Source organism: Aulonocara sp. 'chitande type north' Nkhata Bay, linkage group LG5, assembly GCF_057382095.1.
Source record: "Aulonocara sp. 'chitande type north' Nkhata Bay isolate Kocher_YH1m ecotype deep benthic linkage group LG5, A_spYH_male_GT1.1, whole genome shotgun sequence".
In the NCBI taxonomy this organism is placed as follows: Eukaryota; Metazoa; Chordata; class Actinopteri; order Cichliformes; family Cichlidae; genus Aulonocara; species Aulonocara sp. 'chitande type north' Nkhata Bay.
Genome location: NC_141348.1, coordinates 1,416,878 through 1,441,113, shown reverse-complemented (window position 1 = coordinate 1,441,113; position 24,236 = coordinate 1,416,878). Strand labels below are relative to the sequence as shown.

The following is a 24,236-nucleotide window of genomic DNA, read 5'->3' as shown; positions in this document are numbered from 1 at the left end:
AATGGGGTCGAAAAAATGGTTTGGATGAAGTAGAAAGATCACTTGGAGAAAAAGACTATGGGAAGTCCTCTCAAACATACATTATTTTGTGGCTTTATGGCAAACATTCCAACTCAAAATGTAATCTAATATTTTGAGATTTTTCACATTTGAATGAACTAAAAGCCATGGTAATGAAAATAAAACAAAATAGCCTTGAAACCTATATTTAAAATAAGAAAATTAACCTTTTTAAATTATGAAAAAAAAGCTTTCATGATATTGTTTTTTTAACACTAGTGTATCTGAAATTCCGTCAAAACACACTTGTCTGTATTAGCGTCACATTCGGACACAGATGGTGAACTAAACCTTTAACTGAAACATTAGGTCAAATTTGGGCTCTGCCTGAACTACTGCTACATTTCCCGGGAAAATATTATGATAATGAGGTCACTCTAAACCAATCCCAATACTGCAACCCCAAACGGACACGCCTTCAGCGGCGATAAACGAGAGAAGCGTTACAAAACCATAAAGGGAAAATACTCCCGCATGCGCAGTGGCTTTAGTGTTGTTTGAAGTGAACTGCCTTAGAAGCTGTAAAGTCGCCAAGCATTTGGTTTTAGCAATATATTTCCCTGTTTTTTTCACAGCACTTTTTGCCTCTATGCATCTTAGAGACGATGTTAGGCCACCATTTCCCAAATGCCGACAAGTCGCAACAACTGGTCAACTATGTGGAGGATTATCTGGAATGTGTGGAGTCGCTGCCCCTGGACATACAAAGAAATGTTTCTCTGCTTCGAGAAATTGATGCAAAGTATCAAGGTACTGTGCTTTCCTATTTCCTTGTCCCACGCGCGAATCGCTTTGTAAGGCTTTAAGGGCAGTGTCGCGTGCTGTGCTGAAATGGTGGAGAACGCACGAGCCCCGGGTTCCCATTTTGCAGAAAGCTTCATGTCCGTGATCGTTCTTACTTCCCGGAACTGAGATGTGGATACTCGTACTGACGCGCAAAGTGTTTTAAAAAATGAGGTGGACATCCGTCAGCTAGCATAGCTCTGACATACTCCCTCTGCACCAAACTGCAGGGCAGAATGATTACACTTGATATCGGAAAACATGTACAGTATGACGTGATACACGAGCATTGTTTTAATAAAAGGAGTGTGGTGTCCCGCGGCAAAATCGGCCTAACATATTCCAAAAACTAGGACCTTATCTGTATAAAATCAACTTTTGAACAAGAGCAGTGTGTGTCCCCGCACGGTGTTTTCGCTGAGTACTCTTTGCGTGTGGAAACTACGCCTAAACTTGAGGATTTCTCCGCTTTTAACGAAGTCTGTTTGTGTCACTAGATGCTGAAGTGAAATCTTAGAATAAAGACGTGCAGGAGATCAATAAGTGCGGTCATCTGTTTGTGAAGCCTGTTTGACGGCCGAGGTTAACGTCGCAAGCAGCTTGCATCGCTTTAATAGATATGAGCTGATCAGGTTCTCCCCAACAAAGAGTCGCTTTAGCTCATTTTCGCCTTGTCAGTGAGGTGTGTTTGGTTATGAAGTCCTTGATGGAGGCCTGGAGCAGGCGTTAACAAAAGCCTTCGGTACCGGAAAGCCTTTGCTTTGTTGCCTCGTGTTGACACAGAATAAGCAGCAAGTCCCTGACACTTCGGGCTGAGCGCGAATGATTATTTCATTTTTATATTCAGCAATATTCAGTGTTTATGGGCTGCTAATGCACATTCTCCGCGCGCCGCTCCGCTCTATTAAGTGTGAACTGCAGAGCTGCAGGACAGCTGCTACTCGAGCTATCCCTCTCGCAGCAACTGACTGTCGTCATTTCCTGTACGCGGGACCACACTGGGATTCAGCCCTCGCCCATGCTCCTGCTGTTTAGGTCCAACTCCAGTTTCACTTTAAGTAAAGAAGAGCCTGGTGCTGGAAGGTGATTTTGCAGTAATTTTACGCTGGGTGTCCTTAAAGTGCGGTCTGCGTATAAAGCCAGCTAGCTGGCAGTTAGTCACCTGTGTGCATTTCCAAAACCCCGATGTCCTGGTAACCTATTTGTAGGTTTCCCATCCCTATGTGTCAGTTACCAACATCACGTGCTTCTGCTGTATTGCCAAACAGGTAATATTAGTTTACCTGGACGCCGTTCACTTGGTTGCCTGTCATTACTGAAGCTGGTCTAATGTCCCTGAGAGAAGTCAAATGTTGTTGCTCGCTTTGCATACGTTCCTTAAAGTTGGAGCTGATATAGTTTAAACCACAAACCCACTTCAGCTACTTGGATTATTTTTGTCATGCAATGTTTAAGTGCCAGATGGAATTTTGTAAAACTAATTTGTTTTTAGGGTTACTCAAACAGTGACCACTGACATTATTTCAGTGTCATTGTCTAGTATACGTCCAATTCTTTGGATGCTGTGATATCGAGCCATGTTAGCTTTGATGTTGAGGGAGCCTTGTTGTTTTTGTCTTTGGGCAAGTGAATTCCCAATAATGAGGTACATTGACCACTAAAAACTCATAAATACATTGTCCATTGTTCAAAGAGCATTTGATCCACTTGACATTTAAAAACATATTTAACCATTACCATAACCCTTCCCGTTAGGGGTGGGCGATATAAACGATATAAATTTGGCCAACGATAGAGATCTTGAAGCTCTACCGCGATCGCGCATGATGATGATGTCATCAAGCTGTGCCTGTTTGAAAGCATCGACCAAATGCTTTCAACTGGTGATTAGGGTGGTTTGTCCCTAACCACCAGAATCCCTCACGTTAACTTTTATCGAGTGGAAAAAAAGTTGGCGTTCATCCTCCAGCTTCACTGTGCTAATGTTATGCTAACATAGCTGTGTCGCTAGCAATCACGTAGCACAACATTATATACCCTGTAGTCCAACTTCAGTAACCCTGCAAACGCCACTGCTGTTTAGTTTTCTGTCTCCATCCATCCATTCGCTTCCGCTTATCCTTTTCAGGGTCGCGGGGGCGCTGGAGCCTATCCCAGCTGTCATGGGGCGAAAGGCAGGGTACACCCTGGACAGGTCGCCAGTCTGTCGCAGGGCTAACACATAGGGACAGACAACCATTTGCACTCTCATTCACTTGCACATTCACACCTAGTGGCAATTTGGATTATCCAATTAACCTATCCCCACAAGCAATAGTTTTCTGTCTTCATTTATATTGGAAGTGGTAGCAGAGCTGTACGTTTGAATTAGTTTCAAAAATCTCAGTCAGAACATGGTATGTCATGTTTAGATGGAAACCAGCGAGCTATCTTCCTGTTAATTTCCAACTCCGTTAAATTTAATAAATTGTGCTTTCATGGATGTTAAACTAAATTGTTACACCTGGTAAAGCAGCAACGCTGATGATTTTATTAAAGATGAAGTGTTCGTTTGACTTTGGGACCTGAAGCGGAAAGAGTTTTGGACCCAGATTACTCCGCGAAGCTCCTCACTACGGCAGCCGTAATGCTCTGACAATCCATCAAGCAGTGCAGCTTACCAAAGTTGTGCTAAAACATTTTAACAGATTTCTGCACGCCAAAATCGATTCGAGGTCAGTAAGCATAACCAGAATTCATACATAAGGCACACTCTCGACTTTTGAGAAAATTAAAGGATTTTAAGTGTGCCTTATAGTGTGGAAAATATGTTATACAGAAGAAAAGAATATATCACGATATACAGGGAGTGCAGAATTATTAGGCAAGTTGTATTTTTGAGGAATAATTTTATTATTGAACAACAACCATGTTCTCAATGAACCCAAAAAACTCATTAATATCAAAGCTGAATGTTTGTGGAAGTAGTTTTTAGTTTGTTTTTAGTTTGAGCTATTTTAGGGGGATATCTGTGTGTGCAGGTGACTATTACTGTGCATAATTATTAGGCAACTTAACAAAAAACAAATATATACCCATTTCAATTATTTATTTTTACCAGTGAAAGCAATATAATTCTGTTCAGAGAGGTGTACTGTTTTCCCTCCTTGTAAATCTCACATTTGATGATGGACCACAGGTTCTCAATGGGGTTCAGATCAGGTGAACAAGGAGGCCATGTCATTAGTTTTTCTTCTTTTATACCCTTTCTTGCCAGCCACGCTGTGGAGTACTTGGACGCGTGTGATGGAGCATTGTCCTGCATGAAAATCATGTTTTTCTTGAAGGATGCAGACTTCTTCCTGTACCACTGCTTGAAGAAGGTGTCTTCCAGAAACTGGCAGTAGGACTGGGAGTTGAGCTTGACTCCATCCTCAACCCGAAAAGGCCCCACAAGCTCATCTTTGATGATACCAGCCCAAACCAGTACTCCACCTTGCTGGCGTCTGAGTCGGACTGGAGCTCTCTGCCCTTTACCAATCCAGCCACGGGCCCATCCATCTGGCCCATCAAGACTCACTCTCATTTCATCAGTCCATAAAACCTTAGAAAAACCAGTCTTGAGATATTTCTTGGCCCAGTCTTGACGTTTCAGCTTGTGTGTCTTGTTCAGTGGTGGTCGTCTTTCAGCCTTTCTTACCTTGGCCATGTCTCTGAGTATTGCACACCTTGTGCTTTTGGGCACTCCAGTGATGTTGCAGCTCTGAAATATGGCCAAACTGGTGGCAAGTGGCATCTTGGCAGCTGCACGCTTGACTTTTCTCAGTTCATGGGCAGTTATTTTGCGCCTTGGTTTTTCCACACGCTTCTTGCGACCCTGTTGACTATTTTGAATGAAACGCTTGATTGTTCGATGATCACGCTTCAGAAGCTTTGCAATTTTGAGACTGCTGCATCCCTCTGCAAGATATCTCACTATTTTTGACTTTTCTGAGCCCGTCAAGTCCTTCTTTTGACCCATTTTGCCAAAGGAAAGGATGTTGCCTAATAATTATGCACACCTGATATAGGGTGTTGATGTCATTAGACCACACCCCTTCTCATTACAGAGATGCGCATCACCTAATATGCTTGATTGGTAGTAGGCTTTCGAGCCTATACAGCTTGGAGTAAGACAACATGCATGAAGAGGATGATGTGGACAAAATACTCATTTGCCTAATAATTCTGCACTCCCTGTATATCGTTACCACACATGCTTCAAATTATAACGTGATATGGATTTTAGGCCATATCGCCCGACCCTATTTCCTCTCTATATTCAAAATACAGCTGCAATTAAGGAATTGAAACACGGAAAAAAAAACCTATCCTTCCTGAGTCTTATTCTGCTGAAGATTGTGTTGTTTTTAAAGGGAGCTTTTCCTTCCCACTGTTGCCAAGTGCTTGCTCATAGGGGGATTCCTCTCTTATTGTTTGAGGTGATTGTTGTTGTGTAAATAAAACTGAATTAAAAGTTGTTTTATTAATATTTTTTACATTTAAAACACCCATTAATTATTATGTCCTGTACTTTACAGATGTGCTGAATGAAGTGGATGATGTGTTTGAGAAATACAAAGGTGAGCAAGATGGAGCTCAGAGAAAACGTCTGCAGATCCAGCTACAGAGAGCGCTCATCATTAGCCAGGAGCTTGGTGATGAGAAGATCCATGTAGTGACCCAGATGACAGAACTGGTAGAGAACCGTTCCCGCCAAATGGACTCTCACTCCCTGTCCCTCCAGGAGCCCAGTGAGGCAGAGCGGCTCACTACAGAGAGGCGTTCCAGCATCCAAGAGTCCCCAGCCCCCGAACGCACCTCAACCCGCCGCCCACGACGTCAACGCAACAGCGAGAGCCGTGACTCCAGCCACCAGTCTGCCAATGGCTCTCTGGATGACCCTGTGGAAGAGCTGTCCCTCCCTCCACCCCGAGAGAAGAAGTCCAAGTCTGCAAAGAAAAAGAAACGTAAGGCTAAACAAGAGCGAGATGCCTCACCGGTCGACTTTGCCATTGATCCTAATGAGCCCACCTACTGTCTCTGTGAACAAGTGTCCTACGGTGAAATGATCGGCTGTGACAATGATCAGTGCCCCATTGAGTGGTTCCACTTCTCTTGTGTGGGGCTTACCTACAAGCCCAAAGGAAAGTGGTACTGCCCTAAATGCAGAGGGGACAACGAAAAGACCATGGATAAAAGCCTAGATAAGAACAGAAAAGACCGCAGGTCCAGGTAGTGACCTGTATCTGGAAAGCAGCCTGGCATCAATCCTGTCAGTCATATTTACAAGCACTTGTGATGCTATAAGAGGACAATCGAACACCATTGGCAACCAAATTTAATATTAATCAAGGACAAATTGGGATTTAACTTGGGCTGACACTTGTGCTCCAAGTCTGTAGGGTCACCAGCTACTTCAACAATCATCAGCTTGAACCAGTTTTCTTTTCTTTTCATGTACAACAATAAGCAACTGCATTTTTAACTCCTTTTTAACTCTGGACAAGGTCCACGTGTACATGGCAATTTTCTTTATTGTACTCAGTGACTGAAATCAGTGTCTACAGGAATGGCTTCTAGAGTATAACCTACATGTGTTTATAAGAGACTGATATTTAATGTAGGAGATGGCTGTTGACAGGACACTGGATGTCATTTGTTTTCACCAATTCACTAATGTGTACATTCCTTTTATAATCATTAAAACAACGTATAGTAATTCATTTAACATACTCTTGTCGTTTGTGAACAAATCAACAAAAATCTGACCAGAGTTAGTTTTGATTTAATTTGTTTTGTGCTGCTCTCAGGGACCACTGAGACCACTGGCTTAAAATTTGGGACTCTTCCACATTTGGTCTTAGAACTGAAAAAACTTCAAGTCCTGTCTCTCTTCTTTCCAAGCTCCTTTGATATCTTTAATAGATATGCATCATAGCACCTTCCTTCAAAAAGGCTGAATTACCTGCTTTTGTTTGAGAAAGATGAGAAACCACATCACATTCTTCAAGGCACATATTCTACTCAGCATTGTCTTATATATATTTGTCAGTTTTTATTCAATGGGAGAGCCCTGATATAATTGACCTCAGACGAAGGTATTGGCGGACTTGCACCCATGAGTAATTCTTGATTCAAGATGACCATTTGCAGCTCCAAGAAATGGACACTGACTGCAGCACAAAACAGTGTTATCACAAGACAAGCCAATGAATAATGATGTTCTGAGACCAGCAGTAGATAAAATCGATTTTATTTCTATATAAAAACTTCTGGCTTTACAATTCAAAGGGCAGAGGAACATTTATCAAAATAGGAAAATAGAGAAATGTAACACGCAGCTCTGCTTTTAACACATCACATGGTACCTCACAGTAACAGCAGCATAACGCTTCAGCTGAGAACCCCAACAGCTCAGTGCTGGGCAGCAGATCAGTTAAACTCCAGCACACTTCACCCTGACGGACCACAGAGCAGGAGACTCACTCTTCAACAAAAGCCTAATGTGCTCTCCGTCTCATGTACAGTTATGGCCAAAGGTTAATTTCATACACTTTGCTGTCTTTAAACATGTTTCTATGATATTTCATGAATTTCAAAAATGTTTTCAAATAAAAAAAAAAATAAAAAAAATTTGATTTTGCAGTGACGTGACTGCTAAAAGCTTTGGCCGTAGCTGTACTAGCAGTGAGGAAGGAAAAAAAAAAAAAGTAGTAAACCACCACAAGCACAGCAAAGCCTTCAGGTCATTTTCAGCTTACAGTCAAGAGTCTAACTGGGATTGTGAGCAGATCCAGTTTTACACACTGTCCTCATTGTGGAAGCAGTCATGTTGAGTGGAGCATGTAGCTGGAGTATTACAGACACCATCGGCCTCACGTAGCTTGTCTGTGCAACCTAGTCTTCATCTTTCCCTCCAGTTTTACTGAGCTGCAGCAGGGATGCAAAATGAAACAGTAAGTCACTCTGTATGTTGACAATGTGCAAACAATGTTCATTTAACCATTGCCACTTACATGCTGGAGGGTGGTCAAGCAGCAGGGACCAAGGAAAGAGGACAAAGATTAAAAAAAAAGTTGTAACAACAGTGCTTAAAGGAACAAAGTGCACCATCTGGTGGTAAAACACTAAAAGACACCTACCTTAATTACATCAACCCAGTTCCAGCCTCTGGGCAGCTCACCTTTGTGATCTGAAAGCAGGAATTCGAATATTATGAAGCTAACCTATAAACCTCTTACTGCTGTCTAATGACAGTTATATTAATGAATAGCCTAGACCTATTGCAGCATAACTAGAGGAAAATTCAGGGCCATCTAATCCAATTGTAATTATTTTGTTAAAAATGGAAGGTTTTATGCTTAGTCTTAAAAGTCGAGAGGGTGTCTGTGTCCCGAATCCAACGTGCAAGCTGGTTGGACAGAACAGGGTCCTGAAGCTAAAAGCGCTACCTCCCATACTACTTTTAAATACTCTAGGAACCACTAGTCCTAGCAGTCTGAGAGTTAAGTGCTCTGTAGGCTCATTATTCAAGAGCTTGTATGTGATGAGAAGAATGTTTTTAATTCGATTCTGGATTTAACAGGAAGCCAGTGAAGAGAAGCCAATATTGTAATTCTATCCAGAGTAAGCATCTGGTTTGATAGTATACTTCTAAAATTGTTAGGGCCGAGAACAATAACCTCAATTTATCTGAATTTAGAAGCAGAAAGTTAGCGGCCATCCAGGTCTTTAAGTCATTCCTGCAGTTTAACTAATTGGTGTGTGTTATCTGGCTTCATGGACAGATAGAGCTGGGTGTCATCTGCACAGCAGTGAAAACTTATGCTATGTCTTCTAATGATGCTGCCTAAGGGAAGCATGTATAATGTAAACAGAATTGGTCCTAGCACTGAACCCTGTGGAACATCATAATTGACCTCAGTGTGTGAAGAGGACTCTCCATTTACATGTACAAATTGGAGTCTATTAGATAGATATGATACAAACCACTGCAGTTAAATACTTCTAAAATATTATGGTCAACAGTATTGAATGCTGCAGTGAGGCTTTCAGGGTTTTACTGTCAGAGGCCATAAGTTCATTTGTAACCTTCACTAAAGCTGTTTCTGTGCTGTGATGAGCTCTGAAACCTGACTGAAACTCTTCAAATAAGCCATTCCTCTGCATCTGTTAGCTGTATGACAACTACTCTTTCAGGAACTTTTGAGATAAAGGAAGGTTGGACCACGTTTTTGTGGTCAGCACCCTCTCAGTCCATGGTGAATGGACTGTGCACAGTGATGCTGGTGTTTCAGCAGCTTCCAGGCAGGCTTGAGCCTTAGTACTTCCTGAGTTGTTCCAACTCATTTCCTCTCAGCTAAAGGGGATGGTTTGGGTTGTCTTCCATTTTTTGGCAAAAGCGTATAACATGTATTAATGAACAATGGTTTAAACTGATGATCCTGAAATCTGCACTTGTTTAGAAATGGCTCCAATAGGCCTTCTACAACTACAGTTTTCCTTCTTAGCTTTTGAATGAGTTCCTTGGACTTTCCCATTGTTCTGACTACTGGTGAGTCCAGTGAGTGCTGCCAAACATAGTCATTAATGATCGTTGACAAGAAGTTGAAGGCATTCACCTATTAAAACGTTTAAGTGAGTGCAAGTATATATTTGAGCCTGTATTCATACTTTAGAGGAAATCCAAAATGAATTAAAACTTGTGCTTTTTATTTTTTAGTCATTAACGATATATATTGAAAGAAATAATTATTTGAAACCCTGCTGAATACAGTGGGGCAAAAAAGTATTTAGTCAGCCACCGATTGTGCAAGTTCCCCCACCTAAAATGATGACAGAGGTCAGTAATTTGCACCAGAGGTACACTTCAACTGTGAGAGACAGAATGTGAAAAAAAAAAAAATCCATGAATCCACATGGTAGGATTTGTAAAGAATTTATTCGTAAATCAGGGTGGAAAATAAGTATTTGGTCAATAACAAAAATACAACTCAATACTTTGTAACATAACCTTTGTTGGCAATAACAGAGGTCAAACGTTTACTATAGGTCTTTACCAGGTTTGCACACACAGTAGCTGGTATTTTGGCCCATTCCTCCATGCAGATCTTCTCGAGAGCAGTGATGTTTTGGGGCTGTCGCCGAGCAACACGGACTTTCAACTCCCGCCACAGATTTTCTATGGGGTTGAGGTCTGGAGACTGGCTAGGCCACTCCAGGACTTTCAAATGCTTCTTACGGAGCCACTCCTTTGTTGCCCGGGCGGTGTGTTTTGGATCATTGTCATGTTGGAAGACCCAGCCTCGTTTCATCTTCAAAGTTCTCACTGATGGAAGGAGGTTTTGGCTCAAAATCTCACGATACATGGCCCCATTCATTCTGTCCTTAACACGGATCAGTCGTCCTGTCCCCTTGGCAGAAAAACAGCCCCATAGCATGAAGTTTCCACCCCCATGCTTCACAGTAGGTATGGTGTTCTTGGGATGCAACTCAGTATTCTTCTTCCTCCAAACACGACGAGTTGAGTTTATACCAAGAAGTTCTACTTTGGTTTCATCTGACCACATGACATTCTCCCAATCCTCTGCTGTATCATCCATGTGCTCTCTGGCAAACTTCAGACGGGCCTGGACATGCACTGGCTTCAGCAGTGGAACACGTCTGGCACTGCGGGATTTGATTCCCTGCCGTTGTAGTGTGTTACTGATGGTGACCTTTGTTACTTTGGTCCCAGCTCTCTGCATGTCATTCACCAGGTCCCCCCGTGTGGTTCTGGGATCTTTGCTCACCGTTCTCATGATCATTTTGACCCCACGGGATGAGATCTTGCGTGGAGCCCCAGATCGAGGGAGGTTATCAGTGGTCTTGTATGTCTTCCATTTTCTGATGATTGCTCCCACAGTTGATTTTTTCACACCAAGCTGCTTGCCTATTGTAGATTCACTCTTCCCAGTCTGGTGCAGGTCTACAATACTTTTCCTGGTGTCCTTCGAAAGCTCTTTGGTCTTGGCCATGGCGGAGTTTGGAGTCTGACTGTTTGAGGCTGTGGACAGGTGTCTTTTATACAGATGATGAGTTCAAACAGGTGCCATTCATACAGGTAACGAGTGGGGGACAGAAAAGCTTCTTACAGGAGACGTTACAGGTCTGTGAGAGCCAGAGATTTTCCTTGTTTGAGGTGACCAAATACTTATTTTCCACCCTAATTTACGAATAAATTCTTTACAAATCCTACCATGTGAATTCATGGATTTTTTTTTCCACATTCTGTCTCTCACAGTTGAAGTGTACCTCTGGTGCAAATTACTGACCTCTGTCATCATTTTAAGTGGGGGAACTTGCACAATCGGTGGCTGACTAAATACTTTTTTGCCCCACTGTATGTATGTTTGATAACTGATGAAATGAACAGCCTCCAGTTTTTAAATGGCAGTTTAAATAGAACAGACAGAACATCAGATGTGGCAAACCTGGTGACCAACTACAAGAAACACCTTACCGCTGTGTTTCTCACCAAGTACTCACTCGGGGGATCATGTTTTGCTTGGGGATCAAATACTCATTTCACTCAATGGCACACAAATCAATGTATAATATTAATGAGGCGTGTTTATCTGGATTTTTGGGTGATATGCTGTTACTTGAAATTCAAACTATCATAAACATTTATAAACAGCTTTTCATTTAATTGTAACTGAGCAAACTCACAAATTCAGCAGGGGATTAAACCGTTACTTCCACTACTTAATACAGTATAGTCATTCCACCCAGAAAAAAGAACTGTTTAAACAAATCACACCCAAAATTACCACAGCATAAATACCCAAGTTAAGTGTGTGTAAACATCTGATCACAACTGTATATAAATACAATTATTACACTTGTAGATGCATTATGAAACACTAACCAACGAGGGACATCATGACAGCTACGTTCATCTTTATATGCAGTCTAACGATTTTCCATCAAAATGTTTCCAACAGCCTTGCTGGTGGTGCTTTTACTTTATTGTGTTAATCTCAGAGCCATAATTGACTTGACTCTTTTAGCCTTGGAAAAAGTACAAAATGAGTCATCAATAGGAATAGTTTGTGTCATAATAATCAGCCTCAATTTCAATCAGTTACTAGAGGAATATGGCAATGCAGATGGAATCTCAATAATTTAGATAATCTTCACCTGAAAAAAAAAAAAAAAGTTGCTCTATAAAAAAAAAAAAAAAAAAGTAAATAAAAAACACCTGCTGTAAAGCCAGGACATCTTACTGTTCATGATTGACTGAAGAAAATAAGAACAACCCTACGTTTCTCTTCAGCACTGTAGCCAGGCTGACAAAGAGTCAGAGATCCACTCAGCAATGAATTCCTTTAACCACAATTAGTAATGATCTCATAAATGTTTTCAAACAAAATTTTAACCATTAAAGAAAAAATAATACATAAACTTCTCAGAGAAAAGTATGTATGTACATTAAATACCATTGATATTTATTTAGACCTTTTCTCCAGTTTCTCCAGATCACTCAAAGAAATTCCAGAAGGTTAATTACAGAGTTCCACAGGCGTCTGTGCTAGGACCAACTCTGACCAATTCAGAGTCAGAGCACAAAAGTTTACCATTATCCCCAAATTAAAACCAGCTCTATTTTAAAGAGCTTTTAGAAGAATATGGCAGAATTTTTATAACGTATCCAACAATACGAGCTACTGGACACAGTTTCATGTACCTGTTTTGTTTATCATCCTTCTTTTCTGGGCTTTAGTCAGCTGCTCTTTCTTTTCCTTCTTCTTTGCTGCTGTGGCAGGTTCACTCACCTCACTGTTTGATGTCAGCGTCTGCACAACAACAACAACATTATCATTTTGGGTTTATTCCCCTCAAACTTTGATGACTCAAGCCAATCAGTCAAACACTAAATTCTGAGCAAAAGCGTGCATCTTCCTGATGCACGTGCAATCATCCAGGTAAGTAAATCTCCAAAAGTTGATTCTGTTCATCTGTTCATAGCGTTTTGTGGGAGAAACGTTTCATCACTCATCCAAGTGACTTCTTCAGTCTCAGCTGACTGCAGCTTTCAATCTTATAAACAGGACATTTGCATAATGACTGAAACCAGCCCACTGAAGGAAGAATGGGCTGGGAGGTCAGTTCCTTAATCTTAATTATGCAGATACTCATGACCACTGATCAACAACCACTGACCAAAACCCACTGATCAATAACCGTGAGTACCATTCACAGAGAGTTGGGGAATGGCTGCAATCACAGCATTGTAAGATGGTGACAGATGTACCCTTAGGCCCCCTTATAGACTGTGATAGACTGTCTGAAGCAGTTAGAAGAAGAGATGGCTATTGAGTGGACCTCATACCACAGGCTGTACCCAGGGGAGTCTACACAAAGTCTGTATGGTTTACCAAAGATACATAAACAGGATGCACCTTTAAGACCGATTGTCTGCATGATCAACTCTGTTACCTATAACATCTCCAAGTTTCTGGCTTCGATCCTCAAGCTGGTGGGCAGCTCTGAACACCACATCCAGAACACCCTGCATTTTGTTGAGAAGGTGAGAGATGTCATTATGGAGGCAGATGAAACCATGATCTCGTACGATGTTACATTTCTGTTCACTTGCATCCCAGTCATGGAAGTGTTGGAGGAGATTACAGGATGACCCCAACCTCAGCAACAGGACCAGCATCGAGAGCAGCATCGACCAAGTGTGTTTGAACTGTGTCTTCATTCCACCTATTTCACATACAAGGGTCAGTTCTACAGGCAGAAACATGGGCTCCCCAGTTTCACCCATCGTGGCCAATTTGTACATGGAAGAAGTGGAAAAGAGGGCTTTGCCATCCTACCCTGGAACACCACCAAGCCATTGGTTCAGATATGTGGATGACACCTGGATGAAAATCAAATCTCAGGATGTACCACAATTCACATATCACATTAACTCAGTGGACCGACACATCAAATTCAGCAGGGAGGATATGAAAAGTGGCAGGTTAGCCTTCTTAGACTGTGAGATTTCCATCAGTAATGGAGGACATCTAAAAGCTGACGTGTACCGTAAACCTACATATACGGATCAGTATCTAAGGTTTGACTCTCATCATCCACTGAAGCATAAACTGGGTGTCGTCAGGACGCTACAACACAGAGCGAACACCATCCCCACTGACACAGCAGCCAGGGAGGCAGAAGAACAGCAAGAAGGCCCTGAGTAAATGTGGTTATCCCAGCTGGACTTTTGTCAAAGCTGGAAAGGCACCTAAAGAAAGCTCCAGCTGATCCAGGAGAGAAGGACAACCGCTGACTAAGTGACCTGTAGTGATTCGTACGTGTCAGGAGTATCGGAGCAGTTGAGATGCATTTTTTCTAAACACCGGGTCTCTGTGGCTTTTAAACCCCAAAACACACTGCGCCAAAAACTGGTCCACCCCAAGGATCGGGTCCCCCGACACAAACAGAGTAACATAGTGTACGCTGTTAAGTGCAGGAGGATTGCCAGGATTTATACATCGGGGAAACCAAACAACCTCTGGCTACAACACAGAAGAGCCACCTCGTCAGGCCAGGACTCTGCAGTCTATTTACACCTACAGGCCAGTGGACACTCTTTCAATCATGAGGATGTAACATCCTGGGCCCTATTTCAGGAAGCCGGTTTAGTGCAAACTCTGAGTAAGTATACCCTGAGTTAACGAAAACTCTGGGTTTTCAGTTTCACAAAGCGAGTTTAGATTAATTCTGAGTGAGTTACTATGACGACACACTCCGTGAAGCTAACCTGCCCCCTAGCAGGTTTACTTCAACTAACCCTGACCTTCTCCGCCTCTTTGTCGGAAACCTGACAAAGTGTCAGACATGGCGTGCCCCTTCCTTGAAGAGCCAGTAGATGTTGAAGCCCAAATTCTCCGCAGAGCTCTCCGCCGGGAGAGAGTGATTAGAGCGCGTTTGGACATTTTATCATTTCCTGATGATTTCCTGTGTGAACGTTACCGTCTTTCAGCACAATCTATAATTTATTTGAATAACATCCTCAGGCCTAATATTGCTCATGTGACACACCGCGAACATTCTCTCAGTTCTGTACATATTATTTGTATTGCACTTCGGTTTTTTGCAAACGGGAGCTTTCTGTATAATATTGGTGACCCTTCTTTCCCCCAGTCAAGTCTGTCCCGTATTCAGCAAGTGAAAATAAAATAAACAATAAAAGGTGAATCAAATGAACCATTACGGCAAGGCTGGGATGGTCAATTTGGTAAAGTAAATCCGTTGGGCATCTTTCTTTGCCTTTAGACAACAATTCTGATGGCAAAAGAGCCAAACGGGACAGGCAAAAAAAAGAAAAGAAAAAAAAAAAAAAAAAAAAAACGTGTTAAATGGGTGGAAATCCCTAGATCAATGTTTAAATTAACACTCACGCATTGACTCTGTCGGCTATGTTTTGCCATGCATGCTCCCTTTCTTTTGCAGCTGAGGCCGTGTTACTTTTTTCCCGCAAAATTTGCATGTTATCGGCATATGCTGCCATCAGAATTTCGGCTTCAAGCGCTGTAAAATACATTGACCGCGCCTTCTTTCCCTCCGTCTCCATGGTGACTCGCTTAATCTGTGCTCCACTAATCAGGGCTTTATGTATCCTCGCGCGCGCGCGCGCTTAACTTGGGGTTAAAGCAACTCTGCGTTGACTGAACTACTTGTTATCAGCCTTTGTGAAACCGAATATTCCGAGTTGGACAGTTCGGGGTTACTCAACCCTGAGTATCGTTTTTCACTCAGTTTTCTAAACCGGCTTCCTGAAATAGGGCCCTGGAGGCCATTTACGTGAAAAGGGAAAGACCATCTCTGAATCGAGGAGGGGGCCTAAGGGTACATCTGTCACCATCTTACAATGCTGTGATTGCAGCCATTCCCCAACTCTCTGTAAATGGTACTCATGGTTATTGATCAGTGGTTGTTGATCAGTGGTCATGAGTATTTGCATAATTAAGATTAAGGAACTGACCTCCCGGCCCATTCTTCCTTCAGTGGGCTGGTTTCAGTCATTATGCAAATGTCCTGTTTATAAGATTGAAAGCTGCAGTCAGCTGAGACTGAAGAAGTCACTTGGATGAGTGATGAAACGTTTCTCCCACAAAACGCTACGAACAGATGAACAGAATCAACTTTTGGAGATCTAAGCAAAAAACTACATGCAGTGCTAACAAAACCATAACAGGAGCTGGGATATTTTCCACCTTTTACCAGCTAATAATAATAATAATAATAATAATAATAATAATAATAATAATAATAATAATATTATTATTATTATTATTATTATTATTATTATTAACACTCAAGGTCACTGTACACATTAGAATAAAAAGCAAGATAAAAGCAAGCAGTTCACACAATCGTAAAAACATAAGACATAAACTAATAAAAGAGCAGAGTGGGAGGTTATGTGGGATAAGCTATTTTGAACAAGTGAGTTTTGAGTTGGGACTTAAAGAGAGAGAAGGAAGAGATGTTTCTTAAATCAGGAGGTCGGGAATTCCAGAGTCGTGGAGCAGAGCAGCTGAAAGCCCTGCTCCCCATGGTGGCAAGACGGGGGGAGGGGACGGAGAGTGAAAGGGAAGAAGTAGATCTGAGACAACGAGATGGGGCGGTGATCTTAACCAGATCAGAGAGATATGGAGGGGAGAGATGATGAATAGCCTTAAATGTGTGCAAGAGTATTTTGAAATTGATGCCATATTTGACCGGGAGCCAGTGAAGCTGCTGCAAGACAGGAGTGATGTGGTGGATAGAAGGGGTCCTGGTGATGATACAGGCAGCAGAGTTCTGGACGCGTTGGAGCTTGTGGATGGATTTTTGAGTAAGACCAAAAAGAAGTGAATTACAATAATCAATCCAGGAAGTAACAAGGCTATGGACAAGAATGGCAGTGACATGTGGGGGTGAGAAAAGGACGGAGACGATTAATGTTGCGCAATTGAAAATAATCAGACAGAGTAACATTATTAGTGTGTGAATTGAAAGAGTACTGTCGAGGATGACACCAAAACTTTTCACAGAGGAAGAAACGCTGTTCTTTATTATGGTAATATTGGGAAATAATAATGTACTGACCACAGCCGTTACTATAGACTTGTGGTTCTCCATGAGCGTCTCCTGGTTCTCCTTTGCCCACTCAAACAGAGTGTACATCATTGCGGCACCCAGGTTAGCCTCCACCTGCTCCTCCAACTTTGCCAGGATCAGCTGCTTCGTCTCTGCTGAGCTGTTTTCAAAGCAAGATGATGGAAAGAAAAGAAAATCCTCAAGTACTGTCCATCAGCCACAGTCTCACCCTGCACTCTTCAATACTGTAAATGCAGTACTGTGCAAAAGTCTTGGTTTGTTGTTATAAACAGCCATTTTTGATATTCTTTTAAGCAAAAGTTCTGTGTTTTGTGAGTCTTTCAAAGTTTCTCTTTGGCCATCGGCTTCTTTTTAAATTACTTTCAGGTCAGGTCCTCATACCGGACCTTTTTCCAGAGGAAAGAGCTTTTTTAAGCCTTTTAACCCTGACCTATGAACCATTCAAGCAGTTAAAAGTCAAGCAATGAAACTAGTGTTGTGACCACACATGACAAATAGCAAAGAAACCAACTTTAAATAGTATCTTCCGACACGTTGTTACCAGCAGCCTGTTGCAAAAAACATTAGATCTGTATGTTCAGTTTCAAATGACATATCATTATTGTAAATAGTTTCATAGATTCAGCTAATTTCTTTAGCCGAATCTCTGAAAAATGCCAAAGATAGCAGTTTGACAGCAAACAAAAGTAGTTTTTCCATCAACAGCTAATTCTAAAAGAGCTGTTAGTCCAAAATCTTGGTTTAACAAATTCAAACTGAGGACAAAGAAATAAAACTGAAAACACAGAGAAATGACAAAAATCCCCCTCAGAATTCAGGGTGCGTTGAAGAACAAAGTGCTCACACCAAGCTGGTTAGAAAGAACTACATGAAAATAGTTTTCTCTTTCAAAAGAGTGAAAAAGGCCAATTTTGGAGGCTTGATGCAGGAGTGAATCATTTGAATCAAATATCCTTGGTCAAGATACTAACTCCAAGTTAGATGAGTATGTGTGTGTAAATATTAGAAAGCACTCAACCATAGAAAAAAAAGTGCATGAATGAGGACTATAGGTTCTACATAAGAAACAGTCCATTTACCATTTCTTCAAAGACTTGAATTTAACACAAAGTAAGGGATCAGTATACTTGGAACTTACATCCTGTTGTTGAAAAAAGCTTCAAGTGAGATCTGTGGAGCAGTTTCAGGGTACGTCTCAGGCCATGTGATGTCCAGAATGAATGCTTTGCTGTCCTCGAGTTCTCCTACCTTTTGTGTAATATTCAAAAAGACGAGAAGGTTACTGACACTGAATTCAGCCTTTAAGTTTGTTAACGTTTTAAAGTAGCTACGAGCATGATGGCTCAAATTTCTTGTTTTAATTCTATGACCATAGTTCTGAAACTGGATGCTAGAGGACTGCAGAAGACAATCTTTTTTGCACAGCCTTGGACAGTACGGTGGACATACTCACCCTAAATTGGAAAGAAACTGGACTGATTTCCTTGAAACATTCATCCCCCTCATAGATGGAGCGAAGAGCTTCGAGCTCCATCTGGGATCACATAAACAAGTGAAGTAACAGGAATATCATCAGGACTGAAGTACATCAAGAACACATCAGACAGCACGCTACCAGACAACCCTGAGAAATACAGTCATTAGCTTAGCAAAGGACAGAGGTCTGTCACAAGGCCTTATACACTCGTATGTGCTAAATTCATTGCTTTTACGATCTTTGTATCTAAGCCGAAACAAGTCACCATCACAAGGAGCCGGAGAAGCAACAACACAGTAGCGGTGGAAAACTGCTGTGTGCCGGCTAACACACGGGCTGAATCCCTGTTTGTCGCTGCAGGTACAAGATTAACCTTGTAGACTTCTGAATGGAAGGTGTCGTGAGCGACATCTGAACCGGGATGAGCTGGGAAAGTGTCGCTGAGCTTTTGTACCCGAAATAATAACAGTCTGTTAACTTGGCTGCTGTCTGGAAGCGAAGACCACCCTGATCAATGCTAACAGTCACGCTACCGTCAACTAGCTAGCAGTTAGACGCTAACAGCATTCTTGCGTTCTTTCATACCTCTTGATCCTCGTTGGCTGTCATACTTTTCTTTTCCTGCACTGCACACTCTGTACTGAGCTTCAGACGTGGACACGGCACACTCCTAAAAGCCCATTCCTGCCATTCAAACTTTATCACTTCTCTAGCTCACACTAAAACACCAAGATCTGAACACGCGCATGCGTAGTAGACGTACCCCTGACCTTTAAATTAATTGTCAAACATCGTTTTTGTCATTTAAAGACAAAATGCCGCAAAAAATGTTGCTGGAAAGGCCCACGTGACTTTTCGATTGTTTTTAGATCGTCAATAAATAAATAAAAAACTTTAAGCAGAAACAAGAGCAGGAGCTCTAAACACACGGGGGCAGTAGTCATTAACCAGAGTAAAATGTATTTTGATCTGAAAAAGAAATAATAAAGTTTAAAAAAAGAGTTAAATGTTTTTTTTGATGTTGTGATAAATTACATATACAAATATCTGATTACAGTAAACACGTCAACAAAAGTTATCATGACAGACTTTTAGCCACTACGTTGCTTACTAATATGCTCACTTTATAGTTTTATTACTAAATAGTATAGTTTTTCAAAACAAGCTATAGCCAGCGCTTTTGCATAGTATTTTATTATAAGTAGCTGACATTAGACAAAAAAAAGTATGAAATGATTTACAAAGACAAATGGTTTACATATTCAGATTACAGAGGAATCTGAATGGGCTTTGTTAATATTTTGATTGGTTTTAAGACCACATTTATTCAATTCAGTTTTATTTATGTAGTACCAAATCACAACAACAGTCGCCTTAAGGTACTTAACACTGTAAGTTAAAGACCCTACAATTATAACAGAAACCCCAAGATTCAGACGAACACCTGTGAGCAAGCACTTTGGTGACAATGAGAAGGAAAAACAGCTATCTACTGTGACTGGTTTGAGGTGAGGGGGGCGAGCGAAAACAAAGACATAGTGTGGAAGTGCTTTGTCAAAAAGGAAAGTTTTAAACCTAATCTTAAAATTAGTGTCTATCTCCCGAATCCGATCTAAGAGCTGGTTCCACAGAAGAGAGGCCTGAAAGCTAAAGGCTCTGCCTCCCATACTACTTTTAAATATCCTAGGAACCACAGGTAAGCCAGAAGTCTAAGAGCAAAGTGCTTTATTGGAGTCATACGGCACTATAAGGTCTTTAAAATACGTTTGCAGTCCCCTCAGAAGCATTTCAGAACATTAGGTCAAATGAGAGAAAGAAGCCATTATTGGTTGAATATAGTTAACACAAGAGCCAGCACCTCCAGGTCTGCTGAGCAGAGAGAACGTTCTTGGAAGAATTCACAGAGGAAGACTGTTTTCTCTTATTGTAACCATCTACACTGACCAAGGATTCCCATTTTTCTATAAGTATTTAAACATACAAAAGCAGTGTTTTTTTTGTTTGTCAGTGTTTTTAATTTATGGTTTTATTATTCTTCGTGCAGTTGCAATTAGCCTTGTGTGATCCGTTTACTTTTCTTTTTTTGTTTTGTTTTAACAAATGTATAAAAATAAAGTTCATAAATATAAGAAAAACAAAGTGTCCAAATTATCCATAGTGGATCAAGGCATTAAATTATTAAAAAGTATCATGTACATGGATGTTTTTTGTTCAGAAAACTGCAGGCTCTAAAACAGTTAGCTGCAGTCAGTCTTCCCAAAACAGTATCCTAGCCTAGTGGTATACAAAGTTTTATATGAGAATGTGCATCTATCTTATTGGTTAAAACTGATAGGGAGAAATTATAGTTTACACTTAATTTTCCCTTCGCTGGTGCCCCAAGCTGGTCCCAAGCTCCCCACTGGGGAGCTGTACCTACAGTGGCTTGCAAAAGTATTCGGCCTCCTTGAACTTTCCCACATTTTGTCACATTACAGCCACAAACATGAATCAATTTTATTGGAATTCCACGTGAAAGACCAATACAAAGTGGTGTACACGTGAGAAGTGGAACGAAAATCATACATGATTCCAAACATTTTTTACAAATAAATAACTGAAAAGTTGGGTGTGCGTAATTATTCAGCCCCCTGAATCAATACTTTGTAGAACCACCTTTTGCTGCAATTACAGCTGCCAGTCTTTTAGGGTATGTCTCTACCAGCTCTGCACATCTAGAGACTGAAATCCTTGCCCATTCTTCTTTGCAAAACAGCTCCAGCTCAGTCAGATAAGATGGACAGTGTTCGTGAACAGCAGTTTTCAGATCTTGCCACAGATTCTCGAATGGATTTAGATCTGGACTTTGACTGGGCCATTCTAACACATGGACTTTAATAGTGCCAACCTCAAACGCGCAGCGCCGAACTTTTATCAACACATCACCTGCCCCACCAGAGGTGAAAGGACACTGGACCACTGCTACACTACGGTCAAGGATGGCTACAAGGCACAATCTCGCCCTCCGTTTCGCAAATCTGATCACGCCGCCATCTTCCTCATGCCAAAATACAAACAAAGGCTGAAACAGGAAGTTCCGGTTCAGAGGAAGGTGGCGCGCTGGACGGATCAATCGGTGGCCGCGTTACAGGACGCACTCGACGACGCAGACTGGGGCATGTTCAGAAACAGCTCCGATGATGATGTCAACGTGTTTACGGAAGCGGTTGTGGGATTCATCGGGAAACTAGCGGATGATACTGTGGAGACAAAGACTATCACAACGTTTCCCAACCAGAAGCCGTGGGTGGATAAAACCATCCGCGATGCTCTGAGATCCCGCACCGTTGCCTACAACACGGGACTCACGACGGGGGACATGGACCCGTACAAAGCCGCGTCATATAACGTGCGGAGGGCGGTGAAAGAGGCGAAGCAGCTCTACGGGAGGAAACTAGAGTCACAACTCCAACAGAGTGACTCTAGGAGCCTGTGGCGGGGACTAAGGACAATAACGGACTATAAAGCACCAAACAACCGGTATGACGAACGCGGCCGTGACTCTGGCAGACGAGCTGAACACTTTCTATGCTTGCTTCGAGGCTGCAGCTAAGGACTCCGACAATGCTAGTGCTAGCGGCGCTAACGGCTGCAGACAGGAAGATACTGCCAGCACCAGAAACGTGCTCGTCATCTCCGAGCATGAAGTAAGGAGAGAGAGAGTGAACACCAGGAAAGGAGCAGGACCAGACGGCATCCCAGGTCGTATCCTCAGAGACTGCGCATACCAGCTAGCTCCTGTGTTCACTGAGATATTCAACATCTCTTTATCTCAGTCGGTGATCCCCACATGCTTCAAAGAGTCCATCATTGTTCCTGTCCCGAAGAAACCCCACCCTGCTTCTCTCAATGACTACCGCCCTGTAGCCCTCACCTCAGTAGTGATGAAGTGTTTTGAACGCCTGGTCAGAGACTTCATCATTTCTTCACTACCAGACACACTGGACCCACTACAGTTCGCTTACCGTCCAAATTGTTCCACAGACGATGCCATCTCTCATCTCCTCCACACATCACTCACTCACTTGGACACTAGAAGGGGGAATTATGTTAAAATGCTCTTCATAGACTACAGCTCTGCATTTAACATCACTCACTCACTTGGACACTAGAGTCCAGTGGTTGGACTCATCTCAAGGGGGGATGAGTCGGACTACAGAGAGGAGGTCAACAGACTGACTGAGAGGTGTTCAGTTAACAACCTCCAACTGAACACCACGAAAACTAAAGAACTTATCTTGGACTTCAGGAAGGGCAGAGCACTTTACATTCACGGGAACTGTGTGGAGAGGGTACACTCCATGAGGTTTCTGGGCGTGCAGATCTCTGATGACCTCTCCTGGACTGCAAATACCACGGCGGTGGTTAAAAAGGCCCAGCAGCGTCTCCACTTTCTGACAGTGCTCAGGAGGAACAACCTGGAGGAGAGGCTGCTGGTGACATTTTACAGAGCCACCATAGAGAGCATCCTAACGTACGGCATAACATCATGGTATGCAGGGTGCTCAGCTGCGGACAGGAAAGTACTGCAGAGGGTCATCAACACAGCCCAGAAGATCACTGGCTGCTCTCTGCCCAGCCTGGAGGTCACTGCAAACTCTCGGTACCTCAGCAGAGCTGGCAATATCATTGTAGTGGCAACCTTCGGTCCTTCTTTGCCGCTTCTGCAGAACGTAAAGTTTCTGACTCGTGCTCTTGTTAAGTCTCTTGGATGCCTTCCGGTAGCAAAAAATGAGGCGAAGGAAAAAAGGGGCAAAACATTTATTTTCCTTACAAATCGAAAGGTACAAAACAAATGCCTCTGGTGGGAGCTCCGTTTATATTCCCTTTGTGTGGCTACAAAAAATAACATTAAAACGGCGACGGTCAGAAAACTGTTGCTCCACGTCCTGCTTGCTTACCTAACCTTTTTCCCCTACCCCTCCGCATGCGGGCCAAATACACACCCCCTTTACGACATCTACCAACACTTTACAACAACAACAGACTAACAAAGCAGGATTAATTTATGGAGCACAGCATATTACATTATAACCTAAAATGATCAAGATTATAATAAAAACTTAAAGATCATGACAAATACTTAAATATGGCATGATGTAACTGAGTAAAATATTGGCCTGGACTTGGCTCCAACATCCTGGCCCCTAATTGTTCTTGTGAGCCACAAAACAGTTACTCTTATACATACACTTATATATTGTTCAGAACAACAAATCAAACCTTCCAGATAACGAACAGGCAAATATACAAAGTACTTGAACTGCTCATATGGCACATTAATGTCCTTATTCCAACAGAAACTTTGTTTTTTCTTGTTACAGCAGGAACTCTTCTTAAGCTGGAACATGTCTTCGCGGATGCGTGTATGTTGAGGAGATTAGGGAATGGAGTCAGAGGTTCAAGCACATGACTCGCCGTAGGAGACCAGCCTTTACCGCTGTCTCTTGAGTAATATGTAGAAGGGGCACTACATATCACACTCTAGCAGCACACAAAGCTTCGCCACAGGTCGTAGGAGAATGTTTTTGCTGGTTTTCACCTTGGCTTGACGAACCCGACCCTTGGCATCCTCAAACGTCTGAATCACTCGACCCATTAGCCATGAATTTCTTGGTGCGGAATCATCCACGATGAGAACAATATCACCTTGACTGATATTTCTTTGTGGCTGGGCCCACTTTTGTCGCCTTTGCAAGTCTGGCAGATACTC

The 24,236-nt window shown here is 42.1% G+C and overlaps 2 protein-coding genes across 3 annotated transcripts; one reads left to right on the top strand and one right to left on the bottom strand.

Annotated features, from left to right (window-relative positions):
- The first annotated feature begins 531 nt into the window (after window positions 1-531).
- ing2 (inhibitor of growth family, member 2) lies at window positions 532-6,587 on the top strand. Its single transcript, XM_086290887.1, has 2 exons — window positions 532-810; window positions 5,403-6,587. The coding sequence occupies exons 1-2, from the start codon at window positions 666-668 to the stop codon at window positions 6,098-6,100; spliced, it is 843 nt and encodes a 280-aa protein (XP_086147013.1). The 5' UTR covers window positions 532-665; the 3' UTR covers window positions 6,101-6,587.
- A 510-nt stretch (window positions 6,588-7,097) lies between these two features.
- rwdd4 (RWD domain containing 4) lies at window positions 7,098-19,253 on the bottom strand. 2 transcript variants are annotated; one of them, XM_086290888.1, is made up of 7 exons: window positions 19,070-19,253; window positions 18,461-18,541; window positions 18,146-18,255; window positions 16,996-17,146; window positions 12,593-12,701; window positions 7,881-8,056; window positions 7,098-7,794 (listed from the first exon to the last, which is right to left on the bottom strand). In XM_086290888.1, exons 1-6 carry the CDS (start codon window positions 19,091-19,093, stop codon window positions 7,992-7,994), a joined length of 540 nt encoding a protein of 179 aa, XP_086147014.1. In that variant the 5' UTR covers window positions 19,094-19,253; the 3' UTR covers window positions 7,098-7,794; window positions 7,881-7,991. The 2 variants fall into 2 exon arrangements, with proteins under 2 accessions (XP_086147014.1, XP_086147015.1); XM_086290889.1 differs by lacking the exon at window positions 19,070-19,253 and adding an exon at window positions 18,750-19,003.
- Window positions 19,254-24,236: the final 4,983 nt, after the last annotated feature.

What these genes read in the sequence shown, in the direction of transcription:
- ing2 (XM_086290887.1), top strand. Translation starts at nt 666, where the DNA reads ATGTTAGGCCACCATTTCCCAAATGCCGACAAGTCGCAACAACTGGTC. An exon ending in AATTGATGCAAAGTATCAAG is followed by an intron (nt 811 to 5,402) that starts GTACTGTGCTTT and finishes TGTACTTTACAG; the next exon opens with ATGTGCTGAATGAAGTGGAT.
- rwdd4 (XM_086290888.1), bottom strand. Translation starts at nt 19,093, where the DNA reads ATGACAGCCAACGAGGATCAAGAG. An exon ending in AGTCTATAGTAACGGCTGTG is followed by an intron (nt 12,702 to 16,995) that starts GTCAGTACATTA and finishes GTTGTTGTGCAG; the next exon opens with ACGCTGACATCAAACAGTGA. An exon ending in AAGGATGATAAACAAAACAG is followed by an intron (nt 8,057 to 12,592) that starts GTACATGAAACT and finishes TCCTGCTTTCAG; the next exon opens with ATCACAAAGGTGAGCTGCCC.